This window comes from Esox lucius, chromosome 20 (assembly GCF_011004845.1).
Source record: "Esox lucius isolate fEsoLuc1 chromosome 20, fEsoLuc1.pri, whole genome shotgun sequence".
Classification (NCBI taxonomy): Eukaryota; Metazoa; Chordata; class Actinopteri; order Esociformes; family Esocidae; genus Esox; species Esox lucius.
In genome coordinates, this window is record NC_047588.1 from 20,410,260 (window position 1) to 20,428,110 (window position 17,851).

A 17,851-nucleotide genomic window follows, 5' to 3' on the forward strand; every position below is an offset into this window, starting at 1 on the left:
ATAGACTGCTATTAATAATTCACCGACTAATCCCAACCGTAAGCTGCTTTGCTTTAGAACCTCACTGACAGCAGGGCACGTGACACCCACGCTTGGATCAACATTCTGCTACATCATCCCTTATCATTGGATACATGGGATGCCCATCACCGTTTTCACTGTGGGTAGAAAAAGTAACCGATTGAGCACGCTTCTAATTAAGTTCCATAACCTGAATACATTGTTGCCAACAGACAAATATTCTTCAGAAACAAGTGTGTTCGTGTCAAGAAGAGTAAGGTACGTTCTTAAAAGCAAATCTGGACCAATTAATTCTGCTCTTCCTCGTTAGGCAAAGAACATCGGATAAGCAATAGCTAAGTCGCTACTTGGAGACTGTAAAAGTGGCATGACATTGTGACCTGCAGTTTGCAAATCCATATGCCTAATTTATACGTATTGACTTTGCATCCCTAAATGTAATATTTTACTGTCACGATCTGTTTGCTGGATGTTTTTTATAACTTTATTCAGGGTGTGATTTAAGCTATAAATTCATACCTCAAATTGTTCTAGACTATATTACACAATGTAGACTTAGGCCAATAGGCTTTGACAACTCAACAGTTGTGCTAATTCAAACTTTTACTATACCAACAGAAGATGAAACATTCTTGAAAGTAAACCAGCCCCTTAATAAGCACAAGACACAGCTGACAGACATGTCAGTCATGGAGACCGATGCACCTTATAAGTGTTACAGTGATGACAGGACAGCATGTGTGGTATCAGTAAAAGGCTTAAAGGAGACCTGGCAGAGATGGTCCAACGAGCACCAGGAGTACCAGAAACACAACCCCTTCAGTAATGACCAGGGCACCATGGAGAGTGCAACTGCCAAGCAGCAGGTGCTCCAGCGGGGACAGGATGGCTACGGACGGCCCCTGGAAGGCTCCATGACAGAGCGGAGGGGTCGGGACGCCCACGTCCACATTAGTCGTGAAGTGGAGGAGCTTTGCCAGGTGATCAGGGACATCGGGGAGAGTGGTGTGGGTGCAAATGGAGGCAGTGGAGAGAGAATGGTGGCGACGGTGGAGTTTAAGAAGCTGTTTGATCACTACGTGACCATCTCCAACAAGCTGGTGGGAATTCTACTGAGGGCCAGAAAGCAAGGCCTGGTCAGCTTTGAAGGGGAGATGCTATGGCAGGGACAGGATGACAGGGTCCCCATCAAATTGCTCAAGTGACCATAATGACATGACAGGGTTGTTATTATGCTGCTTCAGCGACCCAAAGGAGGCAGCACATGGACAATATAGTGACCAATTCTCTATCCAGAAATGTCCCCCAGGCTTCTAGTCTCTAGGCACCCCTAGATGTTACACAATTTTGTTGCTGCCCTGAACAGTCAACCCTGATTCACTAATCAAGAGTGATGATTAGCTGACAGGTCTAATCAGGTTTTCTTGCTCTTGAATAAATGGTTGGGGGGGGGGGGGGGGGTCAGCAGAGTGGAAGCTGGAATCGTCAGGTATTCGTCTTGATCTGCAACACAACCAGTAGGACCAAGACCTCATGTCCTCTTTAGTTTAAACAAAGCAGGAGACAAGGAATTTTTTGAGAGCACATTCCTTAGATTTACAAGGATTTACAATGGAGAAGGAGAACTGACCCCACTCCCCCAGCACAATAATATAGCAGTATAAAACCTTACGGCTGAGACTGTGACACTGTGGCCCTATTCGGGGGAAGCGCCGGACAGGGCCCAACAGGCAGGAAATCAATCCACCCACATTGCAAAGCATCAACCAAAGGGACACCAACCAACTGCAACCACCCTGAATGAGGGCAGAGTATTGCCAACAGAGTTCACTCCAATTGCACAATGGGTGCACTGGAGAGACAGCAACAAGCCAGTGACTCCGCCCCCTGAATGGCATTGGAGAGAGGGCATCCCAGAGGCGATGAGAGCACACCTGGCAAGACAGAAAGGGTGGACAGTATCAAACCTTTCCATTCACCTTCACACCCCTGTGCCAGACGGCACTTTATCATATGTATTGCTTTTACATTTCACAAGGTTCAGTGGACCTGATCTAGAACAGAATATCCACAGAATTGCACACATACTGTATACACTCACCTAAAGGATTATTAGGAACACCATACTAATACTGGGTTTGACCCCCTTTCGCCTTCAGAACAGCCTTAATTCTACGTGGCATTGATTCAACAAGGTGCTGAAAGCATTCTTTTGAAATGTTGGCCCATATTGATAGGATAGCATCTTCCAGTTGATGGAGATTTGTGGGATGCACATCCAGGGCACGAAGCTCCCGTTCCACCACATCCCAAAGATGCTCTATTGGGTTGAGATCTGGTGACTGTGGGGGCCATTTCAGTACAGTGAGCTCATTGTCATGTTCAAGAAACCAATTTGAAATGATTCGAGCTTTGTGACATGGTGCATTATCCTCCTGGAAGTAGCCATCAGAGGATGGGTACATGGTGGTCATAAAGGGATGGACATGGTCAGAAACAATGCTCAGGTAGGCCATGGCATTTAAACCATGCCCAATTGGCACTAAGGGGCCTAAAGTGTGCCAAGAAAACATCCTCCACACCATTAACCACCACCACCAGCCTGCACAGTAGTAACAAGGCAGGATGGATCCATGTTCTCATTCTGTTTACGCCAAATTCTGACTCTACCATCTGAATGTCTCAACAGAAATCGAGACTCATCAGACCAGGCAACATTCTTCCAGTCTTCAACTGTCCAATTTTGGTGAGCTCTTGCAAATTGTAGCCTCTTTTCCCTATTTGTAGTGGAGATGAGTGGTACCCGGTGGGGTCTTCTGCTGTTGTAGCCCATCCGCCTCAAAGTTCACAAATGCTTTGCTGCATACCTCGGTTGTAACGAGTGGTTATTTCAGTCAAAGTTGCTCTTCTATCAGCTTGAATCAGTCAGCTCATTCTCCTCTGACCTCTAGCATCAACAAGGCATTTTCGCCCACAGGACTGCTGCATAATGGATGTTTTTCCCTTTTCACACCATTCTTTGTAAACCCTAGAAATGGTTGTGCGTGAAAATCCCAGTAACTGAGCAGATTGTGAAATACTCAGACCAGCCCATCTGGCACCAACAACCATGCCACACTCAAAATTGCTTAAATCACCTTTCTTTCCCATTCTGACATTCAGTTTGGAGTTCAGGAGATTGTCTAGACCAGGACCACACCTCTAAATGCATTGAAGCAACTGCCATGTGATTGGTTGATTAGATAATTGCATTCATGAGAAATGTAACAGGTGTTCCTTATAATCCTTTAGGTGAGTGTATGTAAACATATGGAAAATATTACATTGAGTAATAGTCTGTGCATAAATATAATGAAAAGTATATATTCACTGCTCAAGTATTCATCTGAATGAAGTGCTTGATGAACCACGTGTGTAGGCAAGTTAAGGCAGGGAACCGAGTATATACTCTTTGAAAATACAGTTGCCAAATAACTTCAAAACCTGAACAGTTTCACCCTCTCTGCCCCCACACCTGGGGCAGCTACTACCATATTGGTTATAAACCTATCCAATAGTATCAGATTTAGACCTTCACCAAGTACGGAGTTATCTTTTTAGACAGGACTGTTTTTGGTAAAATCTGAATTTAAAATGAATTTGCTCCACCTAGTGGATGTCAGATGACTCACAGCAGAGGTATCAAGCCGGTTCCACGGAGGGCTGTGTGTCTGCAGGTTTTCGCTCTCACCTTGTACTTGATTGATTAATTAGGTCACTAATTGGTTAGTTTCTACCCTCAGCTGGTTGTTTAGGTCTGAACTGGGAACCAAGTTTTAGGAAAAAGCGAAAACCTGCAGACACTCTGCCCTTCGTGAAACCAGTTTGATACCTCTGAGTTACAGCAACAGCGCATCAAACTATTGGTTTACTTTCACTTTGGTCAACCAGCTTACAAAACTGGATTTTTTTATATTTTGACAAACAAAATGCTGTGGGTTTAAGTTTAGATAATCATTTGTCAAATGGAAAAGGGGCACTTTTCCATTTTCCAACCAAATGTTTCTGCATTTTAGGATGCGCTTTTGTATGTGCCAAAATAATTTCTAGCGAGTAAATGCTGTGGAGCAAATCATTCCTCTAATACTGAATATATTTAAATCTTAAATGGAATGCATGTTTTGGGGCAGATGTTCAACTGAGCATTTAACTCAATGCAGTTGAAGATTAGATTCAACTTTGTCATTGAACAAGAAAATCCACCAGAAATAGTTGCAATATAACCGTAAACAGTTTATTTTAGGCTTACTATAACATAACTACTGAAGGTTGTAGCCAGTGAATTTTTTTGTCTATCCTGAACAAATCTTAAAGCATAATTTGTTTGGGGCAAGATTCGAATACTGGTCACTTGCATGAAAGTCAGCGACCGGTATTTAACCACTACGCTATTTAACAAGGGTCGCTCGCTCCCTCACTAAGAGACATTTGCTCCGCTTACATGGTCAGGCAAAAAATTATATAATTTTGAATTTGCAGTTGAGGCAAGTAGGATAGCATGTGCAACTGAAATGCAGGGATAGCAGCAATGAGATTCCCAAGGTAGACGTGTGTATGTAACAACTGAAAATGCAAGTACAGTGGCAATTCAAAATGTGCAATGAGGGCAATTTTAAGGTGCAAGTCGGCATGTGCAAATGAAATACAGGAATAGCAGCAATGACACATGCCTGTAGACAACTGCAAACTTCCTTATCAGACTTGTAAGCCAGTACCAAAATCCAGTAGTACAAAGGGTGGATATGGTTAGTGATGGGTCACAGAGTTCAGCAGGTTACAGGAGATGGAAAGAAACTGTTCCTGAACCTGCTGTTGTGAGAATGGAGACGTGTACAGTCTGCCTGATGGGAGGAGTGTAAATAGTTTGTGGGATGGATTTGAAGGGTCACTGGCAATGCTGCGCACCCTGCGCAGACACCACTTGCGCTGGACATCTACGAGGGCTGGGAGCTGTGTACCCGTGATGGGCTGGGCAGTTTTCACCACCCGTTGCAGTGCCTTCCGGTCAGCTACAGAGCAACCACTAAAGCACACCGTGGCGCAGTTAGTCAGAATGCTTTCAATTGTGCGGTGGTAAAAGTTCACAAGGATCTTGGGAGACGGGCTCCTAAAGAAGTACAGGCGCTGCCACACCTTTTTGACCAGAGCTGAGCGGTTGAGGGACCAGGAGAGGTCCTCGGAGATGTGGACACCCAGGAATTTGAAGCTGGAAACACGCTCCACCTCAGTGCCATCGATGGGAACTGGGGCATGACTCCACAATTAGGGCCAGGTTGTTGTCAGCGTACCATGCCGCCAGGCGCTTGACCTCATTCCCTGTAAGCTGACTCGTCATTGTCACTGATCAGGCCTACAACCATGGTGTTGTCTGCGAACTTGACGATGGTGTTGGAGCTGTGTACAGGAAGCAGTCGTGGGTGAAGAGGGAGTACAGGAGGGGACTCGCAGCCTTGTGGAACACCAGTGTCCAGCATCAGGTTGGAGGAGGGGAAGTTGTGTCATAGCTTGGATGGCTTGCCACATCCGTTGTGGATCAGAGTTGTTGTTGAATTGTTCCTCAATCAGCAGTTTGTGGTAATTTTTTGCCATCTTGATGCCCCTTCATGTTGCCCTGGATGAGCTGTAGGCTTCCGCATCGCTGGATCGCATTGCGTGCCTTTAGCAGTTGTCAGACCCCCCTGTTCATCCATGGCTTCTGGTTGGGGCAAGTCTTTATTAGTTTATGGGTTTCATTGGTGTAGGTGTTTGATGTAATCCAGAACGAAGGAAGCATGTGTCAGTGTCCCTATGGGAGTCAAGGGTGGCTTGAGTGGCAAGCAACTCATCTTCGGTTGGCCACTCTTTGTGTTGAAACTGGTGTTGTAGTAGTGAGTCTGCTCCCTCTGGCCACACTTTGACTGACCTCACTGATGGTTTCACTCGTTTAATGAGGGGTAAATACTTGGGAAGTAGGAACAATGAGAGGTGGTCAGACTGACCCAGGTGGAGGAGGGGAATGGCTTTGTATGCCTCTGGAAAGTTTGTGTACACCTGGTCCAGTGTATTTGGGAATTTGGGAAAAACTGTTTCCAGATTTGAGTGATTGAAATCGCCTCCCACAACATAGGCACCATCCGGCTGGGATGTTTGCTGCTTGCTATTAGCAGCCTGCAGCTCTTTCATTGCTAGTTTAGCATTAGCATCTGGTGTTAGGTAGATTGCAGTAACAACATTAGACGTAAACTCCAGAGGCAAGATTTGTGAATTCCTAATGATTGAAAAAACTACAATCTCTAAGGAAAATAATTAGTAGGTAAACCATTTGTCAAAATTTGTCACCAATTTGATTTCAGATGCAGAATATTGTTAATCAGCTAGTTAATATTGAGGTGAATCAACCAGATTTTAGTTAACGTTTATATGCAAGCTAATTTTCACAGACTTTGCTAATTCATGATAGCATCGCCATGTCCTGTACTAATTAGCGCACTTTAGCAAAGTTGTATTTCCAATCCCCTACAGTGTAATTTAGACAAAACTGTAATTATCCCAGTTTAAAATATTAGCCCCTGTACATCTTCTGGTAGGCTAATCAATAGGGTTGCAGAATCTACAGAATATTAGTGAGCACGTATATGAAATGACCAAGTGAGGAACATACAGTCTGAGTATTACAATGCACTGACCCAATGCACCAGCTCCAATCAATCAAAGTACCAATGCTATTTAGCAAATTCCACACTTGTCTTTTTGACCATGCACACAAGTAGTTGTTTTGGCATTGAAATAAGAATGCATGAGCAGTAAACAACCCTATAACTACTGTAAAAACATTGTGGTACATTTTTCATGCCATATGCCCTCATCCCTTAACAGTTTACCAAAACCATAGCAGGGAGATTGACTATTTTTATTAATTGAGTAAATCAATGACTGAACCTTTATTAACATATCGATCCAAAGAATTGTATAGCATTACCCTTTAGAACAACTTTGTGCATTGTTATATTTTAGTAAAAACACATTTGAAAAGTATTTCAAAGTGTTCCAGAAAAGTGTAAAATTTGGTTATACTTATTTTTTTTTACAAATAAACATTAAAAGTATGTTTCATTGAGTGTTATTAACTGATATTTCCCATTAATGAATGAGCATCAAGAAATCTAGCGGTTCCCACCCAACCACCCACCACACTGACAATGATACAGAGAGAAGCAGCAATGCAACATTTATTTACCTAACTATGACCAGTAATTACATACATGCATGTTATAATGACATTACTTTAGTGACATCAATCAAGAATTACAAAAACATTAGGTTTTGCATTTCACGCACCATAATTATTGTATATACAGCAACATACTGTATATATTGATATTGGCACCCTTGGTAAACATGAGCAAAACAGGCAGTGAAAAAAATATTTGCTGTTAATCTTCTTGGTCTTTCATTTAGAATATACACAAAAATCTAATGTTTAACTGAAGTAAAAAAACAATCAAAGTGAAATTAATATTTTTCAACAAAACATCTTATTGGCACTAACAGAAATTCTTATGAGCAAAATCTCCTAAGAATTGAGTGATTAAGGACACTGAAGTGGTAAGCCATGACTTCCTGATTACTGAGGTATAAATATGAGGTGACACACAGGCCAGATTCCCATAGTCATTCATCATTATGGTAAAGACCAGATAATACAATAATAATGTGCGACAAAAGGTTGTTGCACAATTCAGAAAATGGCTATATTTCCCAAACTACAATTAGATCCCACCTCACCAACATAACCACACTCTTTGGGATGGTTGACAAACTCAAGCACCTACAGTTTGCCAAACGTAACAGGAACTTTCAACTAAACCAGGTTCTATAATCACATTAACCATCGTTTTTTTGGAAACAAACAAAGGTGGGTTTGGTGTAACAGAAAATTTGCCATGCAGAAAAGTACTTCATCCCCTCTGTAAAGTATGGTGGTGTATCTTTGATGTTGTGGGTTGTTTTTTTCTAAAGGCCCAAGACAACTTATATTAACAAGATATATTGTACAAGCATGGGCCTCAGAATCTGAAGGATCTGGAGAGATTCTGAATGGAGGATTGGTCTCAGGTCCCATGTCATATGTTCTCCAACCTCATTTTGCATTATAGGCCGAAGCTCTTATCTTAGCAAAGGGAAGTTGTACAAAGTATTAAATTAATGGGTGCCAATAATTGTGGCACAGACATTTGAGAAATATTTGTTTTATAATATTTGTTTTATAATAAGAAATTATTTCTAAATTATTTTGCTTTAATTAAAGGTTAGATTTTTGTTAATATTTTTTATGAAAGATCAAGAGGATAAACAAAAAAAATTAACAGCCCGTTATGCTATGTTATGAACCATCTTTAAACATTCAATCTAATAAATATAATAAAAATAATTAATTCCAAATTCTTCTTTGATTAATTAACAGGTCATACATACATCTTTTTTATACAAAGTAGTAACTTATTACATCTTTGTTTGTGATTCCTCAAATATACTGTAATTATTGATTATCATTCATGCAAAACAGTCGCTTTTTTGATCATGAGTGTGACATAAAACAAGGTCATACTACATAGGTTTGACTGCTTTCAGTAATTTTACCATTCCTATGGGAACCGTCCTTTTTATTCTACTGACAATATGTCTCCCAGTAGACCCTGCTAACATCACTTATGATTGATTATTGAATCTGTTTTTACATTAAAGCCCCATGCCAGTAGAAATCCCCCACTCTGACCTGAACGACAATGATCAGAGCTTACTTATGATGTTGTACAACAGTCTACGTCAATAAGTATGGAAAACAGCAGGGTTACTCAACTCCTACACTACGAGGTCCAGTGCCTGCTGGTTTTCTATTCTAACTCATTAATTGCACTCACCTGGTATCGAAGGTCTAAATCAATCCCTGATTACAAGGTTGCAATGAAAAAACAGAGTAGACCTGGCTTCGGGGTCCAGAGTTGAGTACAGTATGAGGGGTATACAGTAATCAGCTTTGGAACCAAAACTGGAATTAAGGTCTATGACAGAATTATGTCAAAATAGGAGCAGGATAGGCCACTAGTGGGCACCTTTAATACTTATACCGATACTGGTGATTTTTGGGTTAAATTGACTAACAATCTAAATGTAATTTAAGTCAGATCTATGGTATTATTTTAATCTTTTTTGCATACCTTTGGAATGATATTTGGCCTTACGATTAATTAGGTTCAACTCAATACTAGACTTAACCTCAATTGAGCTTCAACATCCTCCGTCTTACTGTAACCCTCCAGTGAGTACAATAGAGTCAACTCACAAACAGAACTACAGGAGTCCACACCAGGCCTGACCTGCTCACTTCACCAGCAGTGCGGTAACTACCAGTCCAAGTAAGTTTCTTGCTGGACCAGCCCAAACAACACCCCACCACTCAGTTGGCCTCTCCCTTAGAGTTCAGATGCTGAATCAACTGGTCTGCCTGAAAGACACAAACACACATAACTCAGAGCTTTCAATGGTGAAATGGCATATTGGACATACTGTAAAAAGCGGTGTAATTTTCCTGTTCATTTTTTACGCCTGGTTTAAAATAGAGCTACAGTTGAAGTCAGACGTTTACATATACTAAGGTTGAAGTCATTGAAACCAATTTTTCAACCACTCAACAGATTTCATGTTAAAGAACTATATTCTTGGCAAGTCGTTCCAGGACATCTACTTTGCGCATAAAGTAATTCTAATTCTTCCAACAGTTGTTTACGCTCAGATCATTTCACTTATAATTCACTATATCACAACTCCAGTGGGTCCGAGGTTTATCTACACGAGGTTGACTGTGCTGTTAAACAGCTTGGAAAACTATGTCATGGCTTTAGAAGCTTCTGTCTAATCGACATAATTTGAGTTAATTGGTGGTGTACTTGTGGATGTATTTCAAGGCATACCTTCAAACTCAGTGCCTTTTTGCTTGACATCAAGTGAAAATCAAAATAAATCAGCCAAGAACTCAGAAATGAAATTGTAGACCTCAACACGTCTGGTCCATCCTTGGGAGCAATTTCCAAACACCTAAAGTTACCATGTTCATCTGTACAAACAGTATGCAAGTATAAACACCATGTGACCAAAAAGTGAAAATCAATCCAAGAACAACAGGAAAAATGGGGAGGCTTGCAAGCTGAAGAACACCATCCCCACCGTGAAGCACAGGGGTGGCAACATTATATTGTGGGGGTGTTTTGTTGCAGGAGGGACAGGTTCACATCACAAAATAGATGGCATCATGAGGAAAGAAACGTATGTGGATATATTGAAGCAACATCTCAAGACATCAGGCAAGAAGATAAAGCTTAGTCACTAATGGGTCTTCCAAATGGACAATGACCCCAAGCATACTTCCAAAGTTGTGGCAAAATGGCTTAAGGACAACAAAGTCAAGGTACTGGAGTGGCCATCACAAAGCCCTAACCTCAATCCCACAGAAGGTTTGTGGGCAGAACTGAAAAAGCCTGTGCCTGCAAGGAGGCCTACATACCTGACACAGTTAAAACAGTTCTGTCAGGAGGAATGGGCCAAACTACACCCAATTTATTGTGGGAAGCTTGTGTAAGGCTACCTGATAAGATTGATCTAAGTCAAACAATTTAAAGGCAATGATACCAAATACTAATTGAGTGTATGTAAACTTCTGACTCACTGGGTATGTGATCAAATAAATAAAAGCTGAAATCAATCTCTCACTACTATCAAATGTATTTCAATCAATCAAATGTATTTATAAAGCCCTTTTTACAACAGCAGTTGTCACAAAGTGCTTTACAGAAACACCAGTCCTTAAACCCCAAGGAGCAAACAACAGTAGTGTTGAATTTCAGTAGCTAGGAAAAACTCCCTAAGAAGGTCGAATTTTAGGAAGAAACCTAGAGAGGACCCAGGCTCAGAGGGGTGACCAGTCCTCTTCTGGCTGTGCCGGGTGAATACTACTATTCTGACATTTCACATTCTTAAAATTAAGTGATGATCCTAACCTAATTTTTACTAGGATAAAATGTCAGGAATTGTGAATAACTGAGTTTAAATGTATTTGGCTAAGGTATATGTAAATGTCCAACTTCAACTGTATATAGATCTTATTAAATTATTTAGTGTAAATATCCCACAATGATCAGAAGAACTAATATCCCTTTCAGACCAAGGCCTGTTCAGTGGCATTTAAAAAAATCTCCAGAGCAGGTTTGGTGCCCATGCCACAGTCCATGTCTGAAAAGAGTATTACAGGGCCGAATGATAAATTCTGCCATTTAGAAAGGGCTTACAGTGACAAACCAATAGGAGTTGAGTCTGTAGAAAAGGCTGGACATTAACCCCATCTGACTGGCCGGTGCTAGCACATGGAGGTGCAGGTGAGAGACAGAACAGAAAGGGGGCCAGTGGAAACCAAATCTGTAGGCAGACACAGTCATTAAGTTTTTTCCTCTCTGAATCTGGTTAATTTTGCACATTTTGGGTGTGATTTTACATTTTATGTGTTGTCATTGAGTATGATGTTGACAATGCATGCAGTGAAAATGTACTTTTCTGATTTAGAGGAGCCCCTACGATTAACAAACCTAATTTCATTTGAATCATGACTTAGGTGGATCATACCTGACATCGCTGAGATCTAACACATTGTTTTTCTGGAGAATTTTCTTCCCTGTCTCCACCATTTTCTCCACTGAATAGTGACACAGCAAAATAGTCAACCAACACAAGCACAAACATAAAGGCAGACCAATAAGCACAGTACAAAACACAGATAATAGACCACTAAAAACAGGACTTGCTTTTCCTACCTAATGGTACATGCTGTTTGTTTAGTGATTTACAGTCTCCAACATGTTTTGTGGGCACCACCAAGTAGTGATGGGGAGCTCCAGGTTTGATGTCTCTGAAGCACGTGACCTCCTCGTCCTGTCAAGAGACAAGACAGACAGGAAGTGTTCACTGTTCGTGTACCTCCAGTTGAATCCTTCACCAGCACTGTCAACTTGTAAATAACCACCATTGAATTTTAGTCTTTAATATTGTTCGTAAAAGAAATTATAGTTGATCAAAGAACAAAATGGATTCATACCCAAAATTGAGCCGGAAATTATACTAGCTGTCATAATCTTTGCGTGATAGTTCACATGTAGCTAGGTAACGTTAGCAAGCAAGCAAACTAGAAGCACAATACAATAGCCTAATATAATTATCTAGGTAGATAATTTACTAGTAAACTCTTGTAAACTTACAACATAAAGAAGTTCCGTGGCCACTTCTTTATTGACAATCTTACAGAATGTGCATTTCCTATCGTATCCATCGCCTTGATGTAAGTTTGTTTTAGATATATCGTCATTCGCAGGTTCTGAGCCACCGTTTGTTGCCATGTTGTTGATACAGTGTCAAACTGGGCAAGGTCTTTAAATCGATTCAATCAATGCTCGGTGAGTTTGAAGGGAAAGTAAACGATAACGCGATAATCGAACCTTGCAGTAAGAAATAGTCACCACTAGAGGGCAGCACTGACACACACACTAACTCGGAGTTGGAAACAATAATTAATAATTGTCTCACGTCAGAATACTAGGGCCCAATATCAATAACACTCACGGACTTGTTCTCGCTAAGTCTGTGAGGGCTTAGGGCTGTCCCACTGTCAAATCGTCGAGGGCTCTCTCGCAGAAATGTTGTATCCCTTTATGCACCCTTTTCATAAGTCCGCATTTCTACTGACCTGATGGAATTGCCCACAGTTCATAGCGTTGTGACGTGAAAACTACAGTCTATGCGTGAAACACGGGGGTTAACAGTGGAAGCCTGGAAGCGGGAGAAAAAATCCCCCAAAAAACGCCCTAATTAAAAGAGAAGAAAGGTAAACCACACTAAATTAACAAGGATTTAAGATGGCACTTAGAAAACATGAATTCAGCGGAATACAATAACCTTATTACACACCTAGTTTATTCAACAATATATTTTAGTTTTTGCATAACGATGCTGTTTTGACCAAAAATAGTACATTGATTATTGACAAAATATAGATTATTATCGACAATACCTCTCGTCCACTCTGTAGGGCAAGAGCCTGCAAGACATATACATCGGCAGTCGGTCTATTAAGTGCCTTGGCCGCGAAGAAAGTAAAAAACGTAAAATATAACATATGAATTTACAAGGAGAAAATGTTTTTTTATTTACAAAATTTGAAATAGTCACACAATAACACACAAAAAAGTCTGAAGGATTCTAATCATTATCTATGTTTTTATTAAGGTTTTACATGATGAATCTTTAAATTGCAATTAGGACAAAGTGCAGGACATATTGCTTGATAATATAATGTGTTAAACAGATCATTTTCATGCATATTTATGCATGTAATGTCCTGGGGACGCAAAAGGCACCGATTCGGCGAAATGGCCCATAAAACTCAGCGCGCAGACTAGTCTGTCTGTTTTATCAGTTGTGTTACTGGTCTTGTATTAAGAAACGAATACATTACCTTTAGACCCTAATTGTTGGAGTTTTATATCTTATGGGGAACAAAATATTTTTGTTTTTTGTTTGTGTGCAGTTTTGCGCGACCACTCGTCCTCGACCAGGGCTTTGAGAGTTATTGACTTGGGCATCTCACACACGTGTCTACCTAGCTACTAGATTGCTTGCTATGTGCATTGACTAAAGTTGATTATATTTGTTTTGATAGCATAGACATTCCATTACGAATATGTACCGATTTTTTGGTCCCAAATCCACGTAGCACCTCTGCGGATGTCGGAATGTTTAGGCGCAAGTAGTGCACCTGATTCCCCCCAAGATGTCGCGTTCGGCCGCTCGCTTGTCTTCGCCCTTGCTTCCACTTTGTTACAGAACCGACATAGTTGTTCAAGCATGGGCTGAACACAAGTGCAGTCCATTCTTAAATCATTCCCATAACGTTTATTTGGTCAACCACTCGTGCATTCAACCTGGAATGGTGAACGACCGTGGCTGGTGTAGTCAGTTAACCTGGACGCACACAATGATAGAGATGTGATTTTTACAGAGGGTTAACAAATTGCAAAAATGCACTAAAGATTGAGTTTCAAGGCAAATATTGGGAATGTTTGAAGTGTTTAGGAAAGGCTAAAGCAAGGACAATCACAAAAATATATACTGTATTGTCTATTTTTTTAAGTTAATGTATAACTATAAGAAATATAGAATGGAAGAGTGGGATTGGAGGTAGGTAAAAAAGAGGATTTGTTATAAACCATTCTAATATCCATTCATTCTTTAAGTTATCAGAAAATGTACATTTTCTTTTAGGCAGTTTTGAAACTGGGCATCATTGAAACATTTCTCAGTTGACAATTCCTAAAGGTATTAGGGGAAAGCAGCCAAAAGCCCTATATTTTACATCACATATTATATAATGGATAGAAAAAAATCCTGCCCCCCGAAGATTTCCCAATAACCCCTCAATCAAAGCAATCTAGAGCCAGATCTGCTTCAATATGTACCAGATTCAATATTTAGTATATTAGTATTGCATTTTTGCAAATAACCATCATAATTATGGAATATAGGCTACACATAGACAAAATTAATGTTAATGCAATTGTTGTCAGTGTATTTATACAACCTTTTTAGACTGCCACATGCATCTTTACTAACTCACTACTGTAGTAGTCTTTATTATCCTAGTGGTCATTTATTTGTCCAGCATTCAGTACAGAAATGTCATATGACAGTCAATATACAAAAACTAAAATATGTACAGCAGTAAGAGGAAAAATCTCCCAGGTAAAATGTCTAGTTAAACAGTTGTTTAATGTATCCTAATTCACTGGCTTTTTGTACACTTTAAAACAGGTTCAATTTAGTCCTTTTCCTCACCGGGCCCTACTGCTCACCAGTCTGACAGTTGAGCATCTACAGGCACACTTTTGGGACTAGCAAAATAAGTTTTGCTGGACCGCGTAAGCGGAGGCGGCCAAGAAGAGCAAATGTCTCTAACTGAGTGAGTGAGTGAATGACTTACTGAGTACCCCTTGTTAAATAGCGTAGTGGTTAGAGTAGCGGACCTGCAAACTATAGGTCCCGCATTCGTATCTCCTCAAAAGTAGTAAGAAACGTCAGTCATTTTAACACAATGCTTAATGGTGTCTGACCAGTGGGTAAGCTTCTAGTGCCGTGATTTAGTGGTACCTCACTCAAAACTTTCCTTTTCAACTTTTTTGGAAAGGAAAGAAAAAGGTGCAGGTGGTCTTTAAATTTTTTTCGGAGCTGTATAAGCACACTAAAAGAAGATGTTTAAGATGAGGCAAATTAACCTTTAAGCGCAAAACTTGAACTCCACAGACAAAAGATCATCATGAAGATTTACAGGAATATTAATATATTAAGCAACACCTCCAACATACACGTTCTTGTGTTTGTACAGGTGTTATATTTTTGTATTCTAACTGCTGCATCATCAAATATGCATTACAACTGAGTCTAAGAAATTGCTAATGTATTAATAATATCTGAGATTATTAATTTTTGTTTCAAAGGCTACATTATCTGTGTGTTTGGTCGCCGGCTCCAGGATCCTGCGGTCCAGTTTCTACTTTCCACCACACCTCCTCAAGTCTCCACACCTGCTGTTCATTTCTTCATCAGCTTGCTGTTAAATACCTTGGTTTCCCATCCACTCATCGCCAGATCATTGTTGTTCATTACCTGGTAGTCACGCAGCTGCTCTGTACCTCAATTTAGAGAATACCGGTTGGGTTGTTGTTCTTGCTGTTCCTAACATTGTTCTCCTCTGTTCAGAGATACTCCCTTCCTGCTTACAATCTCATCCACCTGCCTGCCTGCCAGTCAACCTGCCCTGCCCATGCTGCCTGCCTACCTCGCTGCCCTGTCTGCCTTGCCCTGCCTACCAGCCCAGCCCTCAACCCTCCGACCATGCCGACCTTGTCCTTCTACCCCCACCCTTCATTAAACACCCTTGCATTAAGTTGTTTGTGTCTGGCGTTGTGCGCTTGGGTCCACTAGTGGTAGCTCCCCTAACACATTATTTTCATTAATGCCCCCATTTTTGGCTAATCTTTTTCTTACATTTAAAAAGTAAATTGATATAAAAAAAAAGTACAAAACAATAATAGTTTTATCCATATGATGTTTTTTAAAGAGTTTCCTTATCTTTTTATTGTTTGTTCAATACACAAATGTTTGTACCTATTCGCCATTTGGAAGTACTATAATCAGTAATGTTTTTAAAATGTGTAGAGGCATAGTCAATCTTTGTTCTACCTCCACATCCAGAATCTCGGAAAGACGGGGGTGGAAAATAAGTGCCCATGACGCATGCATCTGCCTACTTAATTTCCCAAGTAGCCCCTTACCATGATTGAAAGCCTTGCTGGCCTACTTACTTTATCATTGCAAAGTTTGTGGTAGCATTTTACCACAGAAAGACTACCCTGATTCAACCTTATGTGTGTAAGTGGAAGAAACCTTGACTTATCTCCAACATCACTCATTAACTTCCCTAACTGTGCTGGTAAAATGTATAAATACTGACTTATTTTATTCTACATTATCTCACAGATTGTATCCCTAAAAGGAAGTAAAGTTAGATCCAGAAGTTAAAAGTTAGATTTTAGCTATGCTTCTAAAACCATCACACCATAACCTCTGGGAACCATTAAGCCATGACTTCTGTTCATTTCTTGAACATGATTTCATAGCTACGAGATTGTCAATATGGCATTTCTTGCAATAAGGTATTGCAATATAATACAAATTGTTGTCTTTGTGTTATACAGGCAAAAATGTAATTACATCAGCAAGCCAGGGGTTCTAACCTAGGAAGTCACACACAGGAGTCTGCAGTATGTGCCAAAAAAACATGAGGCTGGGGATTCCAATCTAATAAGTTGTACACACCAAGTTCATGTCTCTGAACAATGAATAGTTACTATGCAAAATGTTAGAATTATTGAAGACATGCATGTAGAGTATGAGTACAACAACAACAGCCTAGCCGCAAAGTGGTAGACCACGCAAACTCACAGAGCAAGGCCACCAAGTGAAGCATGTAGCGTGTAAACATTGCCTATCATCTTTTACATCCCTCACCACAGAGTTTCAAACTGCCTCTGGAAGCAACATCAGCGTAAGAACTCTGTCGGAAGCTTCACAAAAAATCTTCTGTGGCCGAGCAGCTGTACACAAGACTCATATCTACGTGCACAATGCCAGCATCAGCTGGAGTGGTGTAAAGCACGCCGCCACTGGACTCTGGAGCAGTGGAAACGTGTTCTCTGGAGTGATGAATCACACTTCAGTATCTGGCAGTCTGATAGACGAATCTGGGGGTGGCAGATGCCAGGAGAATGCAACCTACCAGAATGCATAGTGCCTATGGTAAAGTTGGGAGGAGGAGGAATGATGGTCTGTGTTTCAGGGTTTGGGCTAGGCCCCTTAGTCCAAAGAAAGGGAATCTTAATGCTATAAGACACAGACATTTTAGACATTTTAGACAATTGGGTGCTTCCAAATTTGTGGCAGCCATTTGGGGAAGGCCCTTTCCCTTTTTCAGCATGACTGTGCCCCTGTGCACAAAGCGGGGTCCACAAAGACATGGTTCAACAAGGTTGATGAGGAACTTGAGTGGCCTGCACAAAGCCCTGATCTCAACCCCATTGAACACCTTTGGGAAAAATTGGAATGGCGACTGTGAGCCAGGCCTTCTTGTCCAACATTTGTGCCTGACCTCTAAATGCTC

General features: G+C 40.7%; 2 protein-coding genes and 1 long non-coding RNA gene across 7 annotated transcripts; 2 read left to right on the top strand and 1 right to left on the bottom strand.

Moving 5' to 3' along the window:
* Positions 1-109: 109 nt before the first annotated feature.
* LOC105019200 (actin-binding Rho-activating protein) lies at positions 110-1,454 on the top strand. Its single transcript, XM_010885174.3, has 2 exons — positions 110-279; positions 640-1,454. Exon 2 carries the CDS (start codon positions 702-704, stop codon positions 1,224-1,226), a length of 525 nt encoding a protein of 174 aa, XP_010883476.2. The 5' UTR covers positions 110-279; positions 640-701; the 3' UTR covers positions 1,227-1,454.
* Positions 1,455-8,393: 6,939 nt separating this feature from the next.
* Positions 8,394-12,690, bottom strand: hint3 (histidine triad nucleotide binding protein 3). Its single transcript, XM_010885172.5, has 5 exons — positions 12,342-12,690; positions 11,901-12,018; positions 11,713-11,782; positions 11,382-11,508; positions 8,394-9,544 (listed from the first exon to the last, which is right to left on the bottom strand). Exons 1-5 carry the CDS (start codon positions 12,477-12,479, stop codon positions 9,497-9,499), a joined length of 501 nt encoding a protein of 166 aa, XP_010883474.1. The 5' UTR covers positions 12,480-12,690; the 3' UTR covers positions 8,394-9,496.
* Positions 12,691-12,711: 21 nt separating this feature from the next.
* LOC105019198 lies at positions 12,712-16,032 on the top strand. Of its 5 annotated transcripts, XR_003777625.2 has the most exons (4): positions 12,712-12,964; positions 14,947-15,094; positions 15,630-15,801; positions 15,892-16,032. It is a non-coding gene; the product is annotated as an uncharacterized LOC105019198 (long non-coding RNA). The 5 variants fall into 5 exon arrangements; XR_002195801.2 differs by lacking the exon at positions 14,947-15,094; XR_828635.4 differs by lacking the exon at positions 14,947-15,094 and having other exon boundaries at positions 15,665-15,801.
* Positions 16,033-17,851: the final 1,819 nt, after the last annotated feature.

What these genes read in the sequence shown, in the direction of transcription:
- LOC105019200 (XM_010885174.3), top strand. Translation starts at nt 702, where the DNA reads ATGTCAGTCATGGAGACCGATGCACCTTATAAGTGTTACAGTGATGAC.
- hint3 (XM_010885172.5), bottom strand. Translation starts at nt 12,479, where the DNA reads ATGGCAACAAACGGTGGCTCAGAACCTGCGAATGACGATATATCTAAA. An exon ending in CCACGGAACTTCTTTATGTT is followed by an intron (nt 12,019 to 12,341) that starts GTAAGTTTACAA and finishes GTCTCTTGACAG; the next exon opens with GACGAGGAGGTCACGTGCTT. An exon ending in ACTCCTATTGGTTTGTCACT is followed by an intron (nt 9,545 to 11,381) that starts GTAAGCCCTTTC and finishes TGTGTCTTTCAG; the next exon opens with GCAGACCAGTTGATTCAGCA.